Below are 20,434 nucleotides of genomic sequence, written 5' to 3'. Positions count from 1 at the left end.
ATACGATAAAAAATAAAAATAAAAATAAAACCCAAATATTACAATGAACCCCAAAAATAGGTAATTTACTTGACATACAATTTACATTAAGACACTAGCCCACAATCCAGAAGTATAATTGATAATGTATCTAGTAATATACATATGTTATTACAACTGAGTATTATAGTAGTGTTGATTAGCCTCGATCAACACCGTAACCAGCCAGCATTACGGCGTAAAGGGCCATCAACCATTCAATTGTACTGTTTCTTTCACTGCCTCGTTCACAGCCAGTGAAAGAGTAAACTAGTCATACCATGGTCAATCTTAAAAGTCTCTTATTTCTATTTCTTGGAAAACTAGATCTACATTACCTTGGATCACTTTTCAAAAGTAAGATCTAAAGGGAGGGAGCCATGGCTGTGAACAAGATTGTACAAAGAGTAGCAGCTTTGACTGGGAGATTCAACGGGGTTGGTGAATGAACCGGGGGCTGCGCACAGGACTAACAATCTTGGCTGGTTTCTCCCAATGTTTCATGGCTTCCCTAGAGGGCTTGGAGCTTCCCTGCTTCGGCACATTTAGGCTCTTCACTATTGCATCCACATTCCTCCCCGAGCCTGTGAAACAGAATTGATTTACATTACATAAGATTGTATGCTAACATTAACCTACAAGAAGACACTGGAATGCCTGCCAATATGTTCTTATCAATCGATGATCATTTGGGTCAATTCACCCTCTTTAACAGGGCTACATGCTTAATGTCTGGCAAGGCATTTCCAAAACTGAAAAGTTGAATCAGTATAGGCAGTTTGATCAACAGGCATATTCCTCTATATATTAGAGACTATCCTAAACCAATTCAATGATTAACAGGGAAAAGGAATTATTTCTATTTCTAATAGCTATACTTAGGATTGATTACCTCAATGGTTATTTGGTAACATTAACATATCGCTTAGTTCTCAAGGCACCAGAAGTTAAAAAATTTAGAAAACGATGCATCTACATAAGATCAAGGAGATTAGCATTGAGTGTTTCTTACCATCATTTATCACTCCAGAGGACTTCTTAATCCCACAGGAAGTATCAGATAATTGAAGAAATTCTTCGTACTGTGCCTCCATATCCAAGATATCAGCGTCGATATCAAGATCAATGTTATCAGGTAACAACCCAACAGCACTATCTTCAAGAAGATCGTGCTGCTCTTCCTGGAAAATATCTTCTCCCTGATGTTGGCTGAGCCAGTAGTCACGAAACCATGCTGCAGTAGTGACAAGATCCCACCATTGCGGCGAGAAATCCTCCACTTGTTTCACAGCTGCCGGAATGAATAGTGGTGCATTAGGGTTCAGGGATGACCTTCTGCCAGACACTAGAGCCATGCCAGGATTGCTTTGCTTCTCCAATCAAAATCACCTGAGATTTCAAAATAAATTTACCAACAATATTATCAGTCCAAGAAACCAAAACGCGTGATCATATTTTCAATTAACATTTCGAATAGAGCAGTAGCAGGGAACCGCAAGAAGACTTCAAAACAAAGCAAACAGAAACAAAATAACACGGAATAAATAAAATAAGCACCTCTTCACAAACAATGGTCTCGAATTAGAAATGACATTCACCATCATCTTATGGAACAATCTACATTCGAAGCTTATTTAATCATTCAAATCGGTGAAACAAGAGGATGAAATCACCAACTGAAATTTACTCTGCGACGAATTCACCGAACGTTACCAGAAACTTATATCATTTCTAAACAGTCAATCAACCACATCTAGTGAACAACACATTTCAGAATCAAACGGATCCAAGAGACAGCTGTAAATCCTAACAGAGTAGATAAGCAGAGACTCACACAGAAGATACCTCTCTTCGTTCCTTCTCGCCAGAGTTCAGTCAAAAAGCAAGGACAGATCTCCATAGAAGACAACGTATTTATAGTCGTAAACTGTCCGAACCTAGAGATTCGGATCCGAACCTTAGGCACGGCTCCTACCGAACCTGTCCAATTATTGGCTTTCCAAGACACAGTTGCCAAACGTGTAGCAGGTCACTACAGTCCTGTGTTGTACAGCGCGCAAAGAGCATGGTACATCAATGGTATCATGGGTTAGGTAATAGGTACGTGGGGATGACCGGGAATAGACGGTGACCGAAGTCCAAAAGGCACGGACACGTGGAGGTGGTGGAATTATGATTAGCGGGTCGAGAATGGGGCCGACCACGTTTTACAATACCCTGATTGTCGTCTAAGGAAAGATGATCGGACGGGGGGAAGAGGAGCAATTGATTAAGGGTGTGGAGCCGATTTGATCGCCGTCAGACACGTGGCGCGCCAGCCGGTAGACAACCTAAATGTCCATCTTCATACATTGTACGTATAGATAAATAGTACTCCATTAAAAGAATAAAACTCTTAAAATAATATTAACAACGTAAAGAATGACTTGTGCTATTAATTTTATCATTATTTTCTGTATTTTATAGTATTAAAATGCAAGTAAGATAATGGAGTATAACTTTGCTATTTTATAAATTACCTATTATTTTAATCTCTTATGTACAGGATATTTTGAGCTCATAGAATTGCCTAGGCCCATTATGTTCTTTGTGAAGGCTTCGAGCCCATGTCACAATTTTAGATCTATGAGAAAATACTCAGCTTACATGCACAATTTTGAAAAAATGCCATCGTTAACTATTATGTTGTTTGTGAAGGGCTTCGAGCCCAGGTCACAGTTTTAGATCTATGAGAACATACTCAGCTTACATATACAATTTGGAAAAAAAAAAAAGAAGCAATCTTTAGAAGAATGATATGACTGAGAAATTATAATTTTAATAAATAAACTAAATTTTAATTGAAAAAAATAATAAATTATTAACCTCTATAATTTAATAAAAATATATATTGATATTAATATTTTAAATATATAATTATTTTGTAATATAATAAATATTAAAAATAAATATTTAATTTAGTATTTTAAAAAAAATAATTGATGAATAACAAAAAAATTTAAATCCTCAAATTGCCCAAGATATTTTTTTCGACGCGATTTCTAATATATATATTTTATTATTTTAACAAAAGTTAATATTCAATAACGACCGATTTTTAATTAAAAGAAATCTTTCAAATTAAAAAGTCATCGTGATTTCGCTCAATCGAGAGAAACTCCATCTCCTCTAAGGTGGCATTTCTGAGGATTTAAAAAAAATAATAGTATGAGTTTTGGGGTTGCTGAGAGCAACCTAAAAAAAACTTTCAATTTTTTTGTTTTATATTTATTTATAATAATTTTATTTATTTTTATATTTTTGTATTATATAAAATTTCATTTTCTACCAAATAATATATATTGATATACTTTTATTTAAATTTAATTTCTAAATAAATTATGTTTATATAAATATAAATACATATACTCTCTTCGTGCAATAGAATAGTGTTGTTTACCATTTTTATCTGTCTCAAAACAATAGTCGTATTTTCATAAATACTTATATCACTGTAAAATTATTATTACACACATATCATTACTTTTTACATTAATATACTCGTAAAGATAAAAATAAATTTACTTACATTTTTTATCAATACTAATATAATATAAATATTTCTTAAATCCTATGCCCAACCAAATAAGACCATAGTTTCAGAATAATTACTTTGTTGAGGTGAAAAAGTGAAATGATGATGCCGAAGCAGAGAGAAACTCTTGGAAAATTTCTACAATGTGGATGCTAGATCTAAACAAACACACCCATAATTTTTACAAAAATCTCTTATATAAATATATATATACGTGTATGCATGTATGTATCTATCTACATAGCATACATTTGTACTATTCGATAATGTAAGCAACTACCACGGTAATGTCGTCAATTTTGCCGCCAATATACGACTCTAAACCCGCATCAATACTTGCCGCCAATTCAAACGGCGTAAGTTCACGCCCCTCCGATCTCCTACGCGCCGCCGTGGCGACGGCGTTCGCTGTCACCTCCGCGGCGGCCTCGTCCCGCAAGCACGCACTCACAAGCTCCGCGATCTCCCACGCAAACATGTTGTCGAACAACCCATCCGTTCCGGCGACGATCACGTCGCCGGCCCTCAGCGCCACCACCAGCTCCTCCGCGTCGTCCGGCGACTGCCCCGACGCGCAGCCCATCTGGTACGGACAGTTGAAATAGTGCTGTTGCGCCGGCGACCTGTACAACACTCCGCCGTTGCGAACCACCACGAAGCCGCTGTCGCCGAGATTCGCCGCCCGGAGCCACCGCCCGGCGACGGCGATTATGCACGCCGTTGAGCTCCCCTCCGCCGCCGCGTTCAGATACGCCTCCTCCAGCACCCGCCGGGGATTCACCTCCCCCGGCGACTTCCCCTCGACGGCGTCGGCGGCGTACGTCATCAGCTCCTCCGCGTACTTCCCCGCGTCGATCCCTTTGCGGCTCCATCCGCCGACGCCGTCCGCCACGCCGATGACCTGCGCCGCCGAGCAGAAGAAGTGTGCGTCCTCGCCGGAAGGACGCCGCGCCTGAACTCTCTTGGGAATGCAATAAGCGCCGGCCTCCATCTTTAGGGTTTGGAATTTCTTCGCCATTGATGGATTGGGAATTGAAAAACTTAGGGTTTTCTAAAGGATTGGGAAATTGGAAAATTTAGGATTTTCTGATGAAGTGATCGATGATGGAGTGAGGTTTATATAATGCACCAACAGAAAAATACTTTCCTTATCCAATCCAACTGTATTCCTGCCTACTTACCTTACCCCCTTCTCCCGCCTCAACAATATTTATTTTATCCATTCAATGCGTTTATTTTATAATAAAAGTAGTTAATATAACAACACTATAATAATCATGACTTTAATAAAAATATTTTTTTCTTTGTAATTATAAGGACATAATATTAAAATTGTTTTATTTATTTCCACTAATTAATAAAAACTTATTATTATATACTCTAATTTTTTTTAAAAGAAAAAAAAATAAAAAATCGAAGCAAATGTTTAAAGGGAAGAAATAATTGCTTGATTTTGTTGTAACTGTAACAGTATTCAGGTTATAATATATATACACTCAAACATGTAGGATGTGTTTATTTGGCAATGTTTTTAGGGTTTGTCGCTTTGTAAAAATTTATATTTTGATTTAAATAGTATTTTGATATAGTATTATATAAGAAAAATAATACTCCCTCTCTCCCGGCTACCGTGATCCATTTACCGTAGACACGAGAATTTAAGAGGGATATAATTAGTAAATAATTAAGAATATATTGGTGAAAATAATTATCGTATAATAAAAATAATTATAAATTAAGATAATTAATTAATCTAATTAAAATTTAAAAAATTTAAAATAAGATTAAAGTATATAATTCTTGTAAAAAAAATGACAGAATCAATGAGATAGACAAAAATAAAAAAGGGGACATGGTAATTAGTACGGAGAAAATATATTTTTATTAAAAATTCATGCCGATCAATTAATATTGGAATAAGTTTGAAGTCATTTTTTATTTGTGTATATAAGAAAATTAACAAACTTCGAAGACATGGATATACATATTATATATATATAGTATATATATCTTTGTTTTCCTTTTTCTTTTTTTTTTTTTCAAATGTTTTGACAACATTGAATTCAAAATGTATTTTGACTCTTCCCGTATTATCATTTCCATATTATGCTGGCCATAATATGATAAATTCTGCTCAAAATTAATATCTTTTAGAGCTTCATTTTCATTGCAAATATTCATTTATCGTGTAATGTTTAGAAAATTTATTGGGGTCCTTGAAACCCTTTAAGCTTACAATATGACTATTAATTCAAATAGTAGTTAATTAGACTTTCCCCATGTGCATAAGAATTGCACCGCCTTTCCCGACTATTATGTCAAGTATGAAAAATTACGGTCATTTATTTTTTTCCTTCTTCTTCGTCTCTGCGGAAACGTCGAATTGATAGAAATGAACAGACATTTTGCCCCCTGAGTTTGAAGCGGATTCCACCATTGCCTCTAGATAGACCATGAATGTATGTATGTATGTATACATGCAAAAATTTATAAAATACGTGCGTATAGACATATGGTGTGGGACTTGGGGTAGGTTCCATGCGCACGGGCTAGTACATACCAATTTAATTATTATTATTATTATATTTTAGTATATTTTAAAAAAAATTATGTTCATTTGATTGATTACATTTTTTAAAAAAAAAATAGATAAAAATATATATTATAATAAATGCTTTTTACTAAAACAAGAAAAAAAGATTAAGAAAATATTTTTTATAACAATAGAAAAGAAAAAAAAAATTGATATAAATATTTATGATACTGCTATCTATCAACCGGTAATTAGAGAAGGATTGGGTAAATGTAAAATTTGAAAAATAAGCAACAATTTTAAAATATAAAATAGATTCAACTTTTTATGATTAAATTGATGCCGTGGCACTGTTGATTCAACAAGCCCAAAATACTCGGGCCTAACCCTATAACATTTCTATAGGCCCAAAGTTTCAGAGTGTTTATTTCATTATTCGGATTATTTGGACTGTGATTTAAAATAAAATATTAATTTAAATTTAATATTTTGTGAGAGATATATTAAATTTTATTAAAAATGGTAGAATAATATCCATTTAAATTTGAAATGATAAAAAATAAAAACATATTTTTACCAATAAATTTATTTTTATATAGAAATATAATATTAAATATTAAAATGAATCTTCATAAAAAATTCAATGATCAATAATTATTTGTATCTATAAAATTTTAATATATATTACAAAAGAAAACCACTATGATTATCTCTAAAAAATCACTATTTTATAAATTTGATTTTATTTATAGGATATTTGTATAATTTTTTTTTTTAAAAAAAAATTCTAAAAGAAAGCACAATTTTTTGTTTGTGTGTCTGATTATGTTGTAATTTAATTTTTTTATTTAAACAATAATTAAATATAACATTTTCTATAATAATATATTTTTATAAAAACATAGAAATAGTATAATAATAATGATATTAGAGCATAATCACTGTTCTCATGTTAAAGTCATTTGGCCCATCATTGCTGACCAAGAATGTTATTATTTGATTTCCATTGGACATATATAATTCAATTATTGTTATCAGTATCTTTCTAATGTTTGCACACACACCACATGTTCAGTCAACCCTGCAACATATATATTATAAAAAATATGCTCTCAAAATTAATTTAATCCATATATTAAATTAATTATATATTGTTTTCTTGAGGGCCAAGTTTCTTTTTTATTAAATTTATCAACATCAAATCAATAAAAGCATATATACCTATATATATAAAGATATGATAAACGTGAGGGGTTAAGATTTCTTTCAGTATTTTATAAATATATATGCTTCACTGATATAACTGTAGAAAAAAATTCTTCCCATCAGTTCACTGAAGAAACCCACCAAAAACTTAATATAAAGATTCTATTTCACAAAGTAGGAAATGATTAAAGATGCATAATATGTAGGTGTGACTAATAAAATTCAGCAACTAATTAATAATATGTGGTTTAACATGTGATCTAATAAATTTTGTAGTTAATAAAATGCATTTAATACAAAAAAAATAAAAAAATAAAAAATAAAATGGTTTTGGTAGCCCCAAAGTTCTTTACCTAACAAAATATCTCAAATTCACGTCACATGTGCAACCGCATTGAAGAATATTCCTAAGTCTGGTTTTTTGATCCTTTCAGTTAAGAAACATGTGCAAATTGAGAATCCCATTAATTAATCTCTCCTGCAATTAAATACCAAAATATATACTGATCTAGATGCTGTAGATAGGAAAAATATCATATCAACATTTGATGTTCTACTGAAACAAAAAAAAAAAAGAAAGAAACTAATAATATGAAACTTCACCACTTAGAGATCCTTTTAGAGCAGCTTTTCATAGAAAAACAAAATCAACACAGAATGAAAATCAAATTCAGCAGCAAAAAAATTGTTACGCTAACATATAGATAACAATCAAACACAAAATTTATATATAGAGAAAGCATCAGCCACGATAATCTTCTCCATTTCCGAGATGCTTCACGAATCCTAGCCTCTACCAATAGTTAATTCCATATATATATGATATTCTTCGCCGAATAATTATGCGCAATAAATATAAAATACAATAAACAGGACTTCAATTCCGCTTACGATCGACGGGAGCATAAGCCACAGACGAAGAAGACGGAGAATGAATCGCTTTCACAATTTTACCCTTGGCGGTTACGGAAATCGGCGGATGCTCGGCCGATTTCTCGCCGTTCGCCGTCTTGACAAGCGAAACTTGCCGGACCGGATTATCGCCTCCTCCGCCGGTGGTGTTCGCCGGCGCCGATTGCTGGAGAGGGAACAAGTAATCCGTGGGGAAGAATTTGTACTGAAGTCCGGCCATAATCGATCGGCTTCAAATCACGATTTCAAAAAATTGAAATGAAAATTGGGGGAAATATTTTCTAGAGGTTTTTTTTCTTGTTGAATGTTAACCGTACTTAGCCTTTCTTTCTCTGGTCTCTCTATTTATAGCGTAAAACTTGTTGGCTTCGGTTGGAACGATCAAACTACCAAAGTCAAAGTTTTATTTATTTATTTTTTTTAATGATTTTCTTTATGAAGTGATTTTTCTTTTGTTATTTTTTATTATTTAAAAAAATTAAATAACTAGAAGTTATTTTATTTGGAATTTATTCCTTCATAGAATATTAAACTGTAGCGTTAAATAAATAATATGTAAACAAATTAAAATATATAAAGCTATGATACATGCGTACTGACGTATATATTCATGTGTGAGAGAGAGTGTGTGTGGACTTTCTTTAATTATTGTTTTAAATAATATATTAGGGTGTGTTTGTTTGGGAAATTATGAAATATTTTTATTATTTTTTAAAATATTAAATTAAATATTTTTTTATTATATTTAAAATTAATTTTATATAGCATCGTATAATATTTATTTATATCATATCAAATAATATTTTTATTCAAAATTTTAATATTTAAAACTCAAATCCAAAAGTCCAACCCAGTTTATTTTTATTGTAAATTTTTCTATTTTAGCACATATATATATATTGTTTGGTTTGTGTAATTGTGTTAGATATAATATTTCTTAATGTTGTAAATTAATATATCTTCCAAATTAGGTAACTATTTTATTAATTTGCTCTTTATTTTAAGTTCATACCAATATACCATAATTATGCGTATTATATTTGTACCTCACCTGTAAATAATATTGTACTATAAAAATCAAAATTATATTCGTTCAAAATTACAACAGTCTTTCTAATTTTAATTTAAAACACACGTTCTTGGAGTTTTTTTCTTTTTTTTTTTTTTTTCTAATCTTTTACTCTTACCCGTAATTGTACTTAACATTAAAAATATTTTTATATTTATATAATCTTTTTATACAAATATCATTAAATTAGTATTATAAAACACTAATTAAAGTATTTTTGTAATTTTTTTTAATAGAATTTATACTATATTTTGATATAATAATTAATATTCAAATATCAAACAAAAATAGATGAGATAATTAGAGCCGGACTGATATAGTATTACTAACACTCAATATCTATACAAAACATTTCATGCGCCAAACATAACATCTAAACAAAAGTAATTGCAAGCCCCGTGAAAGATGACCGAATTAGTGTGATATAATGATCTGTGAACGGATCAAATATTACCGACATATTTTTATTGTATTTATCATACACAAATTACCTAATGTGATTTTTTCCATGACCTATCTAGGGTTAATCGGGGCACACTCGAGCATTATATAATTGTTTATAGAGCACAACAATTTTTCCATACCCTTTAACGACAAAATTAAATCAATTAAAATCATTCAATAAAAATCCACATCCAAAACAAGAGAGGCACAAACAGATCGAACCCAAAAAGCAATGAAATTACAAGAAAACTATATATAAAACCTAAAATCTTTGCCCTAAACCACAAGATCATCAGTGTCGACGTCCATGGGGAATAGGTTTCTGATCAATCTGCAACTTAAGTGGTGGACTAATCTTGAGCTTCTTGTCGCCGTGGAATGTGAGTTTGTCACCTGCAGATTTTCCATTATTCTGATCAGATAATCCAACAGTCATTTGTGCCTTTTCTTCACCCTCGCAGGCAATGGCTTCTTTATAACCAAGATTGCTGGCTTCTTTGTTGACAATTTTCGAGGGCTTAGGGAAGAAGAAATCTGTGGGGAAAAATTTGTACTGCATGCCAGCCATGAACAGGAAGAAGAATCAACACTGGTATTTGACCAATAATAAGTTAAGTATGCTTTAATAAAAATTGAAACAATAAATCTGATATATAATGGAGTATATATAAGAAGAAGATTATTGGCTTGGAGTGTACGAAAGGGAATTGAATGAATATCAAATCTGTCCAGAAGATTTGTGAATTAGGGTTTGTTTTACTTTTACTGCTTACATGGGGGATGGGAGTTTCTTGTTACGGCTTTCCTTGGAAATTATTCACGTGACCAGATCAAATACCTAATTCCAGACTTCTAGAAGCCTTTCATAGCCTATACACGAAGCCCACCAACAATGTACGGGCTTTAAGGCCCAATAATACTTACTGGAAAATGAAAAGGAAATAAAGAATAGTCTTTCTAACGTTTCCTTTAATACAGAAAGCATAGCATATGATATGCAAACTACAAAGGAAGACCAAATCAGACAAGATCATCTTACGTCCATTGCAACTAACTAAAATTCAGATCCTCTTCGTGATTTGACCAGATAAACTTATATTATACACGTATCCAACATATATTTCTTAACATTACATACTTGCAGAAGTAGTAGAAGAAGAAGAATCACCATTCTGCAACTCACAAAACTCCCTCAGTTCCTCAGGCATCCTTCTGTAAACCTTCCACCACATTCTATGCCCGGAATCGCTCGCGTATCGCTCGAATACCGGCGACTCCCAATTGCAGTCGCGCCCCTCGTCCCCACACTTCCATGGCTTCAGCCCAGTGTAGTGCACCGCAAAAACATCATCCCCGTCGATCCAGTGCTGATCATCCTCCGGATCGACAAACACCTTCAGGTAATTCATCCGTGCCGGCAGGCGGTGCCACCATGCGAACATCTCGTTCAAGAACCCCTGGTCGCCGCCATTGTACGACTCCACCACTTTCATCTTCCGAAGCAAGGTTCGGAATGTGCATTCCGACGGCTCGACCACCATCAGCCCGGAATTGAAGAGGTGCCGCTGGTAATTACCGGCGGCCGTCAGCTCCGGGTAGAGAAACATACTATCCAGATTCCGGTTCGCTATCAAGTCAGCGTCGATGAATACGATTTTATCGTATTGCTTCAACTGCCATATCCGGAGCTTACTGTAGTTCCACTCGTTGTACGCGTCCTTCCTCGAGTACGGGCTGCGGATTCGCTCGATGCGCCGGATCTTCCATCCGGCTGCTCGGAGGCCATCGATTGATCGCAGAGAAATGTTGCTGTCGACTAGGAGGATTAGGTCTTTTGTCGAGTTGGATTGGATGATACTTTGGGCCAAGACGATGGCGCCGCAGACGTAGTCTTCGGAGGTGTGGAGGATCGTCACATATGCCTGTCTTTGTCTTGTCGATTCTTTTAACTTGAAAGCGGTATCAATCGTCTTACCGGGACGGGAAAACGGAGGGACAAACTGGCATGGCCCGACAGGCATGAGCAACAGCTCCTTGATTCGGGCTAACTCGGGTTTATAAACCCACGAGTTTCCGAAATGCCACAGCATGTCTTGACATCGGAAAATCTCCATCATGGGATCGCAGGAATCGAAAAACACAGCGAATACTGGCCTATCTCGATCATCCTTCCCCCGACTTCTAGCGAGTAAATTAGCCACCACTAGGTTCACTTGCAGCCGGGAGACATCCCGCATAACGCCATGTTTACATTCCCGACGCGGAACCCTTGCGACCACAGCATCGAGGTTTTCATAATCTACGAACCTTGGCATCGGGATGTCAGGGCAATTCGAGGATTCATCCATCCTTTCGGGGGACAACTCGGACCAAGGGATTTCGTTGTATCTGATTGGGGTGAAATGAACCTTAACTACATTCACTTTCAAGTCAAGATCAGCCTCGTGTATTCTCACTCCGTCGATGTTCACCAATCCTATGTTAATTGTTTCTACATTGGCAATCTCACGTCTGACAACCTTAAACCAGTCGGGATTTCTCTTCACCGGCATGTTGAGTTCTTCCCCAACACGGTCCATGAGCATCAGACCAATCTTGATCTTATCCTGTTCTATCTCTTCCGATACAACCTCGAACCATTGAGGATTCTTTAAGGTTTCGAGGTAAGATGTGACATTATGAAACCCATGCTCTTCCAGAAACCTATAGTCGTTGATGGGGAAAAAAAGATTATTACCGACGAGAAACAAAAGAGTTGTGAAGAGAAGGAGGAAGGGAAAGAAACTAAAGTGGTTCCATTTGGAAGCCATACTTAAAATGGTCTCTACTACACATATCTCCCCCTTCTAATCTCTTCTGTTATAAAGGATTCAATTAAAGATGAACCCTAATTACACGATTCAACAATGCACGTTTAGATTTAATGTTTGGTAAGTGTAATCACCAAACATTATTATTCTCCATATCCCTCAATACCTAATTGAGCAACAACATTATTCTTAAAAAGTTTCCTAAACCTCAAATACATGTGCTTGATTTCCAAACAATGCACATAGACCGAACGGAAACATATCAAAGAAATCCTTACTTTCTATAAATATGGGCCTCAGACTTCAGCAGATTCGGACAACCTACGACTATATGGAGTATTGATAACTTGAATAAAGTTCTATATCTGTCATACATTTATCCTTCTCATCTGCAGCTTAAAAGCTCATCCTTCTAAATTAAATTGCACATGTCTATTTGAGTTTTAGGAAACCTTTCAAGAACGATATTTGTTGCCCAATTAAACATTGGGCGAAGCAAATTAACACTATATTGTATCGATTGTTTTATAAATTTCAAATATAAATCACTTCATTTTTCTTTCTCTTCATTAATCTCTTCACAACCCTTCTATTTCCCAACGCCAATCATCACTTCATCGCCATCAACTAGGAATCTTAATAACAGTATTCATCAAAATATAACTAATTATATGAAAGAAAGAGTGCCTGAACATTAATGAACGGCGAATGTGCTTCCGATGCCAACACTAATAAACATGTAACTAATGCTGTCAAGAAACACAACAAATGTGCTTCAAATTTCAACAGTAACATAAACAATATAATGCCTATGGAAACTTAGAGAGAGAACACAGAAACAAGAGCCAAATGTATACTAATTCTTTATCAATCATATTTATCAAAGAAAGCATAACTTATGCAATAATTTCTAACAAGTTAAGTATCCGAAGCATGAACACGACAAGTTCAGTAAGTGCCGAAATGATAAGAATCCATGAAAATACCTCGGTTAAGCAGAATTTTCATCGTGAAGCGATGGAATTCCGTTCGGCATTAGCAACAATCGACGCAGCAGCCAAAGTTCTTGCAACCAGGAACCCATCGAAGAATGGAACATTTGCACGGGCAATCCCCAAATCCAAATCCACAAAAACCCTAGCTAGCTCACAATCCACCACTCCAACTCTTCCATAGCAATGCTTAATAGCACCTAAATTTCTTTGCAGCAAAAGCGCGCATGAAGCTCATCAAACTCGCAGCAATTCACAATCCTAAGAAATATAATGCTGAACTCGAAGTCGAACTTGAAGCTGCCGGGCACGGCACTGTCGAAGACGAAGGCCGGCCTAGGCATTGAACAAATTGAATTGGGCTTTTGTATTGGGCCTTGAACAATTTAATTAGGTCAGCATTACTCGGCCCCATTATCTTAAAATAAATTTTAATTAGTATAAATTTAAACAATAAAAAAGTATTAATTACAGTGATTACTGCAATTCAAATTTAGTAGTACTAGGATTTGTAAATAGAGTAGGTGGTTAGCCTTTTCACAAATGCACTTTTTAGGCATACGATTGTCAAAACACTAAGGGTGTGTTTGTTTGGTACTTTGGATTTTGAATTGAGATTTAAATAGTAAAAATTTTGAATTTGAATAATTGTGATATAATTAGGTATTGATGTAATATTTTGAATGTAAAATTGATTTTTAGTATAATATAAAAAATAAAAAATAGGTGTGTGATTTCATATTTTTGGGGAAAAAAATTGGATGAATAATATATATAATTTCTATGGACATATATTCATTACTATAAAATAACACGATTATTTATAGGAAAATTGCAAGAGTTAATATATTAAGAAAGAAGAAGGGAATTTGTGAGTGTCCCATCAATTCAGAAGATGCTTGCCACTAAACTTTCATATTTATGGGAAATGGGTGTTTTTTTTTCTTCTTTTTTTTTTTTTTTTTTTTTTTTTTTTAGGTGAGCAAAATATTCGAAATTTAAAAATTCAATTCAAATTAAATTGAAATTTCGGATTGGATCGAATTGAATTTTTAAAATATTTCGAATTTTCGGATCGGATCGGTATACTTAAAATCCGAACCAATTCGAAATCCGAAATATAATATTTTAATATATTTTTTTATTATACATATTTAATATTTTATTAAAAAATATTATATTTTAATATAAAAAACTCAAATGTATTAATTATATTTTAATATATTTAATTTTTATATATTATATATATATTTAATATTATAAAATAATAATAAAATATAAAACAAATTTAAAAATAATAAAAATATTTAGAATTTCGGAATTTTCGGTTTGGTTCGGATTTTTTTAGTTTGGATTACGAATTTTTGGATTTCGAATTTCGGTTATTTCGGTTCGGTTCGGATTGATTTTTTCAAAAATTTTGAATTTTCGGATCGATTCGGATTTGGCAAAATCCGAATCGAAAATCCGAATGTTTTTTTAGTGCACCGCATTCATGCCTAGTACTATTATTTAACTTATTTTTCCTTCAAAATTATCAGATAAATTGTCAATTTATTTATTATGTAAGAGATTATGCCAAGTTATTTTTCTTATTTAAAATATTAGATTACATTAAAACTTTAATTCAATTAAAAATTTTATTATTTCGAAATTAATGAAATTAACTGTCGTGTGACCTAAAAGTTTCAATCATTTTTGCATAACTAAAATATAAGTTTTTAAATTTATAATAATAAAATTGATAGTCGAATACATACATATGTATATATATACAGAGGACAAATACAACTCAATATTGTGGTGTGACCTAATTGTGTTCTAAGAAATAATAAGTGGTTTGCACAAACACTCATATATATATATATATATATAAACCCTAAAAATTCAGGGTTGGTTTGTTTTGTGTTCTAATAAATTAGAAAGATATTATTTACTCTAATAAAATATCAAATTAAAATATTATTTAAACTGAAATTCAAATAAATAACATAAAAAAAACCCTGAGCAACTGTAATATTATTAGTTTGATAAAATATTCTAGAACATCTGGACACAAATTAACTAAGTATTAAGTTAATACATTAAAATAAGCTTTTGGATCATATATATGCTTACATATAAATTTAATTCAACATATGTTAAATTAAACCTAACCTTTGATTAAATAAGAGCAATTATGTCAAGTTATTTATTTCTTTTGAATCAATGGTGTAAAATAACTTCAACAATGCTGAATTGTTAATTTCAGCATTGTAATTGTACTGTTAAAATAAATATGTTTTTTTATATATTTAGGGTGTGTTCTTTTTGTATCTATATATATATATATATATCTTTAATTTTTGAGGTGATAAAAGTACATTTATGTGATATTTTTTAAAAGAGAATAAAAAATAAAAAATATAAATATAACGGAAAACCTTAGTACTATGTACATCTCTTTGAGAGATGTAAGTAAAGATAATATATACACTCCAAATGAGATGTCTGTAAAGGACCATAGTCATGAATACATCTGAAGTGTTAGAAAGCATAATTCTTATTACAAAAGGGGTTTATATGTCTGAATTTTTGTCTAAAACAGCTGTTAATTAAATTAATTGAGTATATATATGTATGAGTTGAGGACAAATGACTACTATACATGCACATGCATTATGTCCTGAATGAAATTTATTTGATAATTAATGAAAATAAATTCTAACATATAGGAATAAATTCACACTCCCTTTTCTAATAATAGAGGGCCAAAAATTAGTCAATCAAGACTCACAAACACTTACCTCAGCAGTTAGGGTTTCTGAGGACATGCTTCAGATGAAATTATATTGAAATATTGGAACCACAAAGTAATTAAAATGACTAATCAATTTCAATTCAGACAAAGATGGAAATAAATTAAAACTAGATGGGACGATCAAGAATCAAATAATCTAATTACATATATATATATATATATGCATAAATGTTTGTTAGGTTACACAGTATTCTTATATAGCATCGAAGAAGAAGAACAATAAGTAATCCCATGTAGACACAAACACACACACATATATATATATATGTATGTATTTCTACCCCACCACCACAAGAATCCAAAATTTCCAATCTGTTGAAACTATATAGTAACATCGACAGGAAGAATATATGTAAAAAAAAAATTGGGGTTGAAGGGTTGTTAAAAAAAAAGATTTGTATTAAAATTTTAAAATAATGGTAATAATTAATGGAGGGTTTAAGAAGAATAACCTACATATGGTGTCTTCCCATCACAGCTAGCTGCAGCAACAAACTCGGACACTGCTCTTGTTCAGTCCCTTCTCTCAGGTACTTCTCGCTGCAGTTCTTATCAGTTATAGCTAAAGTCGTCATTCACATCTCCATATATTTATATATATAAAAAGCCAAAGACAATTAGTTAAAATTTCTACTGTCATAGTAAAGGTAAATTAATTAATTAGCTAATCAGGTAACTAATATTATCTGATCTCCATGAGGTTTTGAACATCGACGGTCATAAGTTCATGGAAATAAATTTAATTAACTTATATATATATATATAGAGAGAGAGAGAGAGAGAGAGAGAGAGAGAGATTGGAGTGGTTGAGTTAATACTGATGATCATAATGAGAGTGGTGTCGATTGAGAGCTTCTCTTTGGCTGCCATGGCTGCTGCTGCTCTCTTCTCCGCCGTCCCCCAATTTAGCCCCAATTTGTGCTCCTAGGTTTAGATAAACCATTCTCGAATCTAGGTTAAGGCTTCCACCAATCTCGCCGCCGCCGGGATGATCCTGATGATCAATTGGAGGGAAAATGGCGGTGGAGGTCGCCGCCGCAGTGGCGTTCCCCTCCTCCCGGGAAATCACCATCGCCGCCGACTGAACGAGCTCGAGGCACAGGCGGAGCTTATTCGGCTCGATGTGGATCAGACCGGGGACGGCGCCTTTGAAGAGGAAATCGGAGGTTAGGGTTCGGAGAATGTCGAGCGGCGTGACGCCGTCGACTGTACGGACGTTGGGGTCGGCGTGGTGGTCGAGGAGGACGGCGACCATGTCCGGGGAGACCATCTCGGCGGCGATGTGCAGCGGCGTCTTCCCGGCGGGTCCGGCCGGGAAGTTGACGTCCGCCGCGCCGAGCTCGAGCAGCGCCTTGACGACTTCCCGGCTGCAGCTCTCGACGGCGTAATGCAGCGCCAGGGCCTGGTCGAGGTTGAGGCCTTCCCCCATTACCATGAGCTTGACGAGCTCGACGTCGGAGGAATCGAGGGCGCGGCGCATCCGCCGGATTTTCTGGTCCTCGAGATCGGCGGCGGCGGAGATGTCGTGGTGGTGGTGGTGGTGGTGGTGCGGGGGAATTAGGGAGGTGCGGCGCGACAGGGAGGATTTGAGGCGGAGCTCCTCGATTTTGGCGACGACGTCGATTGGAAGATGCTTGGCTAAAACCTCCGGCGGGAGGCCCGATTTAGCGACGTGGTGGGAGCAGGTGGTCCATAGCTGGTGCATGTCTTGCTTGCTGGAAGCAATCAGGACTTTCATTACATCCTCAATCGAAGCTTTCTCCACCATGGACGCCAACTGTTTCTGCAGAATTCAGACACAGATGATAATTAGGTTAACTGAACAAGGACGACATGAATTGACAGGACAGGACAGGACATAATTCTCGCACAAATTTCACTCCATCATCTTCAGCAGCAGCAGCTTTGAAGATACGATGATTTTCAGACAAGAAACTGGAAAAGGATGGAGTTGTTTAATTTGGGGAAGGTTTAATGAATGAGATCACTGTCGAAGACAAGACAAGACAACAAATGCAAATCACCACCGAATGTGGAAACATCTCAGTGCATAGAAAAAAGATTGGGAATTGGAAAACCACAAAATGTTATACATGAAATCAAGAAACTGAACTTATCACAAGAAATTAAACGCAACCATGACAACAAGTTCCATTAGCAAAAAAAAAAAAAAGGATCATTGATCAATTAACCAAAAGCCATCGAACCCAAAAAAAAAAAAAAAAAGTTTTCAATTTATTACAACAAGTACTAAAAAAGACACAACTCCACTAATCCATTACCAAAACCAAAACTTTCAATCCTACGATGAACAAACAATCCCAAACCCCCCACCCCCCCCACTTGTAAAAGAAGCCAGCAAGAAGTAATGGATCCAAGTTCCAAAGCCCAGATTTTCAAATCACTTTCACCCAAACACAAACAGTCGAAGAAAATTCCCTATTTTTTTAAAAATAAAAAATAATAAATTAGGCTTCTTTAATTATAAAAAAAAAAAAAAAAAAAAAAAGTAAAAAATAATGAGGGGACATGGAAACATGGAGGGAGGGGGAGAGGAGAGCAGACGAGACCTGAGTGAGCAAAGCGAGCTGTTCCACACCAAACGATCTAGCGGCTGAGAGCGTGTCGAGCGCGAGATCTACGGCGGAGGTGCAATGCGTGTGCCAGCACCCTCTCTCTCCACAATTCGGGCGAGGCTCGTGCTTCTGCGGCACAATTGAGACCTGACCACTGTACAGAAACTGCAGCATCAACAAGAACACCTCATAGCCCACCGAATTCACCGGTATCACCTGCGCCGCGGGCCCCCGACCCGAGCCCGACCCCGCCGCCGCCGCGTCGGGCCCGCAGAAGAATTTCCTGAAGAACAGGCTCCGGGCCGCCAAAATACACCTGTGGGCATGGACCAGTCGACCCTCCACACTGAAGGTTACATCGCTGAAAGCCTGACCGTTGATCAGCAGATTCAGATAATCCAACGACAGAGATCTCAGCGACTCCTCAGGGCTCATTACACCGCACTGCACTTTCGATTTTTAGCTTTTCAATTCTCGATCGATCGATCTGCGACCTAACTAGCTACGGTTTTAGAGAGAGAAGAAGAAGAAGAACTAGAGAGAGAGAGAGAGGGGGAACATGGATTTAAATATTTTCTGAGGGCTTTTTTTTCATTCAATCCATTTTTGATTTCTTCTTCTTCTGCTTCTTCTTCTTTGTCTCTGCAGAGAATTGGGAAATCTTGTCTTCTTAATTTGCCCTTTTGTTTCTGTGAATGAATGAAGGGTCATGTTGTGTGCTCAGATATTTGTTTGGAATGGACGGATGGATGTGATGCCAGTGGCTGGCTTGGGCGGTTCAGATTGTTTTTTAATAAATTGGGGGTTTGTTTATTATATTCATCAGATTTGGTTTAATTTAATTGGCTATTGATATAATTATATATTATAATATTATTGTTTTACTTAGTTGTCTTAATTTTTGGGTTTTGTTCTTAATTGCAGACCTAGTTACACTTATTCAGCTAAATCTTTATGGGGGTATTAGGGTTTAAATTTTCGATGCCCATTCAAGATAATAGTAATAATAATAATAAAAAAAAATTAATACTACAATATATATCCTCAACAGGAGATGATAATTGTGTCCACTGCGCCAAATCAGCTTGTCTCAATCAATAAATGTTAACAACAAATTACATATTGTCAGATTATATTTATTAGCCATAGTATTAACATATAGTAAATATTGTATTACTATTAGCTAATATGTTATGTGCTGTCACAGCCTTATACATAAATAATATGATTAGTAAATCCGATCCAAAAATATATATATGATTAATAATGTATTTTATTTATTTATTTCCAAATTTTGGTTAGAATAGTCGTTTTTATGCGACATTGTTGCAACTTGAAACAAACATTATTCAATAAATTATTATTTTTTTCATGTTCAGAGATCATGTTCCTAAATGGTCATATGATATTGTCCCTTGTTTATTTACTATTAGAATTTTAAAAACAATTAATTAATGAAAAAGAGAAAATGTTGAGCACAATATTGGTCTTAACACTTTG

General features: G+C 34.6%; 4 protein-coding genes across 6 annotated transcripts; all 4 read right to left on the bottom strand.

Annotated features, from left to right (window-relative positions):
* Positions 1-19: 19 nt before the first annotated feature.
* LOC127264137 (protein EARLY RESPONSIVE TO DEHYDRATION 15-like) lies at positions 20-2,015 on the bottom strand. 3 transcript variants are annotated; one of them, XM_051293559.1, is made up of 3 exons: positions 1,864-2,015; positions 1,031-1,407; positions 20-602 (listed from the first exon to the last, which is right to left on the bottom strand). In XM_051293559.1, the coding sequence occupies exons 2-3, from the start codon at positions 1,371-1,373 to the stop codon at positions 448-450; spliced, it is 498 nt and encodes a 165-aa protein (XP_051149516.1). In that variant the 5' UTR covers positions 1,374-1,407; positions 1,864-2,015; the 3' UTR covers positions 20-447. The 3 variants fall into 3 exon arrangements, with proteins under 3 accessions (XP_051149516.1, XP_051149506.1, XP_051149525.1); XM_051293549.1 differs by having other exon boundaries at positions 1,853-1,984; XM_051293568.1 differs by lacking the exon at positions 1,864-2,015 and adding an exon at positions 1,576-1,819.
* A 1,833-nt stretch (positions 2,016-3,848) lies between these two features.
* LOC127264418 (probable protein phosphatase 2C 55) lies at positions 3,849-4,610 on the bottom strand. The gene has a single exon (XM_051293951.1). The coding sequence runs from the start codon at positions 4,608-4,610 to the stop codon at positions 3,849-3,851; it is 762 nt and encodes a 253-aa protein (XP_051149908.1).
* Positions 4,611-10,713: 6,103 nt separating this feature from the next.
* Positions 10,714-13,873, bottom strand: LOC127263628 (putative UDP-glucuronate:xylan alpha-glucuronosyltransferase 5). The gene is made up of 2 exons (XM_051292741.1): positions 13,553-13,873; positions 10,714-12,459 (listed from the first exon to the last, which is right to left on the bottom strand). Exon 2 carries the CDS (start codon positions 12,339-12,341, stop codon positions 10,887-10,889), a length of 1,455 nt encoding a protein of 484 aa, XP_051148698.1. The 5' UTR covers positions 12,342-12,459; positions 13,553-13,873; the 3' UTR covers positions 10,714-10,886.
* A 2,654-nt stretch (positions 13,874-16,527) lies between these two features.
* On the bottom strand, positions 16,528-19,646 carry LOC127263637 (BTB/POZ domain and ankyrin repeat-containing protein COCH-like). Its single transcript, XM_051292752.1, has 2 exons — positions 18,929-19,646; positions 16,528-18,141 (listed from the first exon to the last, which is right to left on the bottom strand). The coding sequence occupies exons 1-2, from the start codon at positions 19,367-19,369 to the stop codon at positions 17,170-17,172; spliced, it is 1,413 nt and encodes a 470-aa protein (XP_051148709.1). The 5' UTR covers positions 19,370-19,646; the 3' UTR covers positions 16,528-17,169.
* Between the last annotated feature and the right edge of the window lie 788 nt (positions 19,647-20,434).

Source organism: Andrographis paniculata, unplaced genomic scaffold (genome assembly GCF_009805555.1).
Source record: "Andrographis paniculata isolate CXL003 unplaced genomic scaffold, ASM980555v1 Contig17END, whole genome shotgun sequence".
NCBI classification, from domain to species: domain Eukaryota; kingdom Viridiplantae; phylum Streptophyta; class Magnoliopsida; order Lamiales; family Acanthaceae; genus Andrographis; species Andrographis paniculata.
The sequence above is the reverse complement of the archived record's forward strand: the minus strand, read 5'-3'. Positions and strand labels throughout refer to the sequence as shown.

Coding starts and splice junctions, on each gene's coding strand:
- LOC127264137 (XM_051293559.1), bottom strand. CDS start 1,373: ATGGCTCTAGTGTCTGGCAGAAGGTCATCCCTGAACCCTAATGCACCA. Junction 603..1,030: donor CTCTGGAGTGATAAATGATG/GTAAGAAACACT, acceptor TCTGTTTCACAG/GCTCGGGGAGGAATGTGGAT.
- LOC127264418 (XM_051293951.1), bottom strand. CDS start 4,610: ATGGCGAAGAAATTCCAAACCCTAAAGATGGAGGCCGGCGCTTATTGC.
- LOC127263628 (XM_051292741.1), bottom strand. CDS start 12,341: ATGCTCATGGACCGTGTTGGGGAAGAACTCAACATGCCGGTGAAGAGA.
- LOC127263637 (XM_051292752.1), bottom strand. CDS start 19,369: ATGAGCCCTGAGGAGTCGCTGAGATCTCTGTCGTTGGATTATCTGAAT. Junction 18,142..18,928: donor AGCTCGCTTTGCTCACTCAG/GTCTCGTCTGCT, acceptor TGAATTCTGCAG/AAACAGTTGGCGTCCATGGT.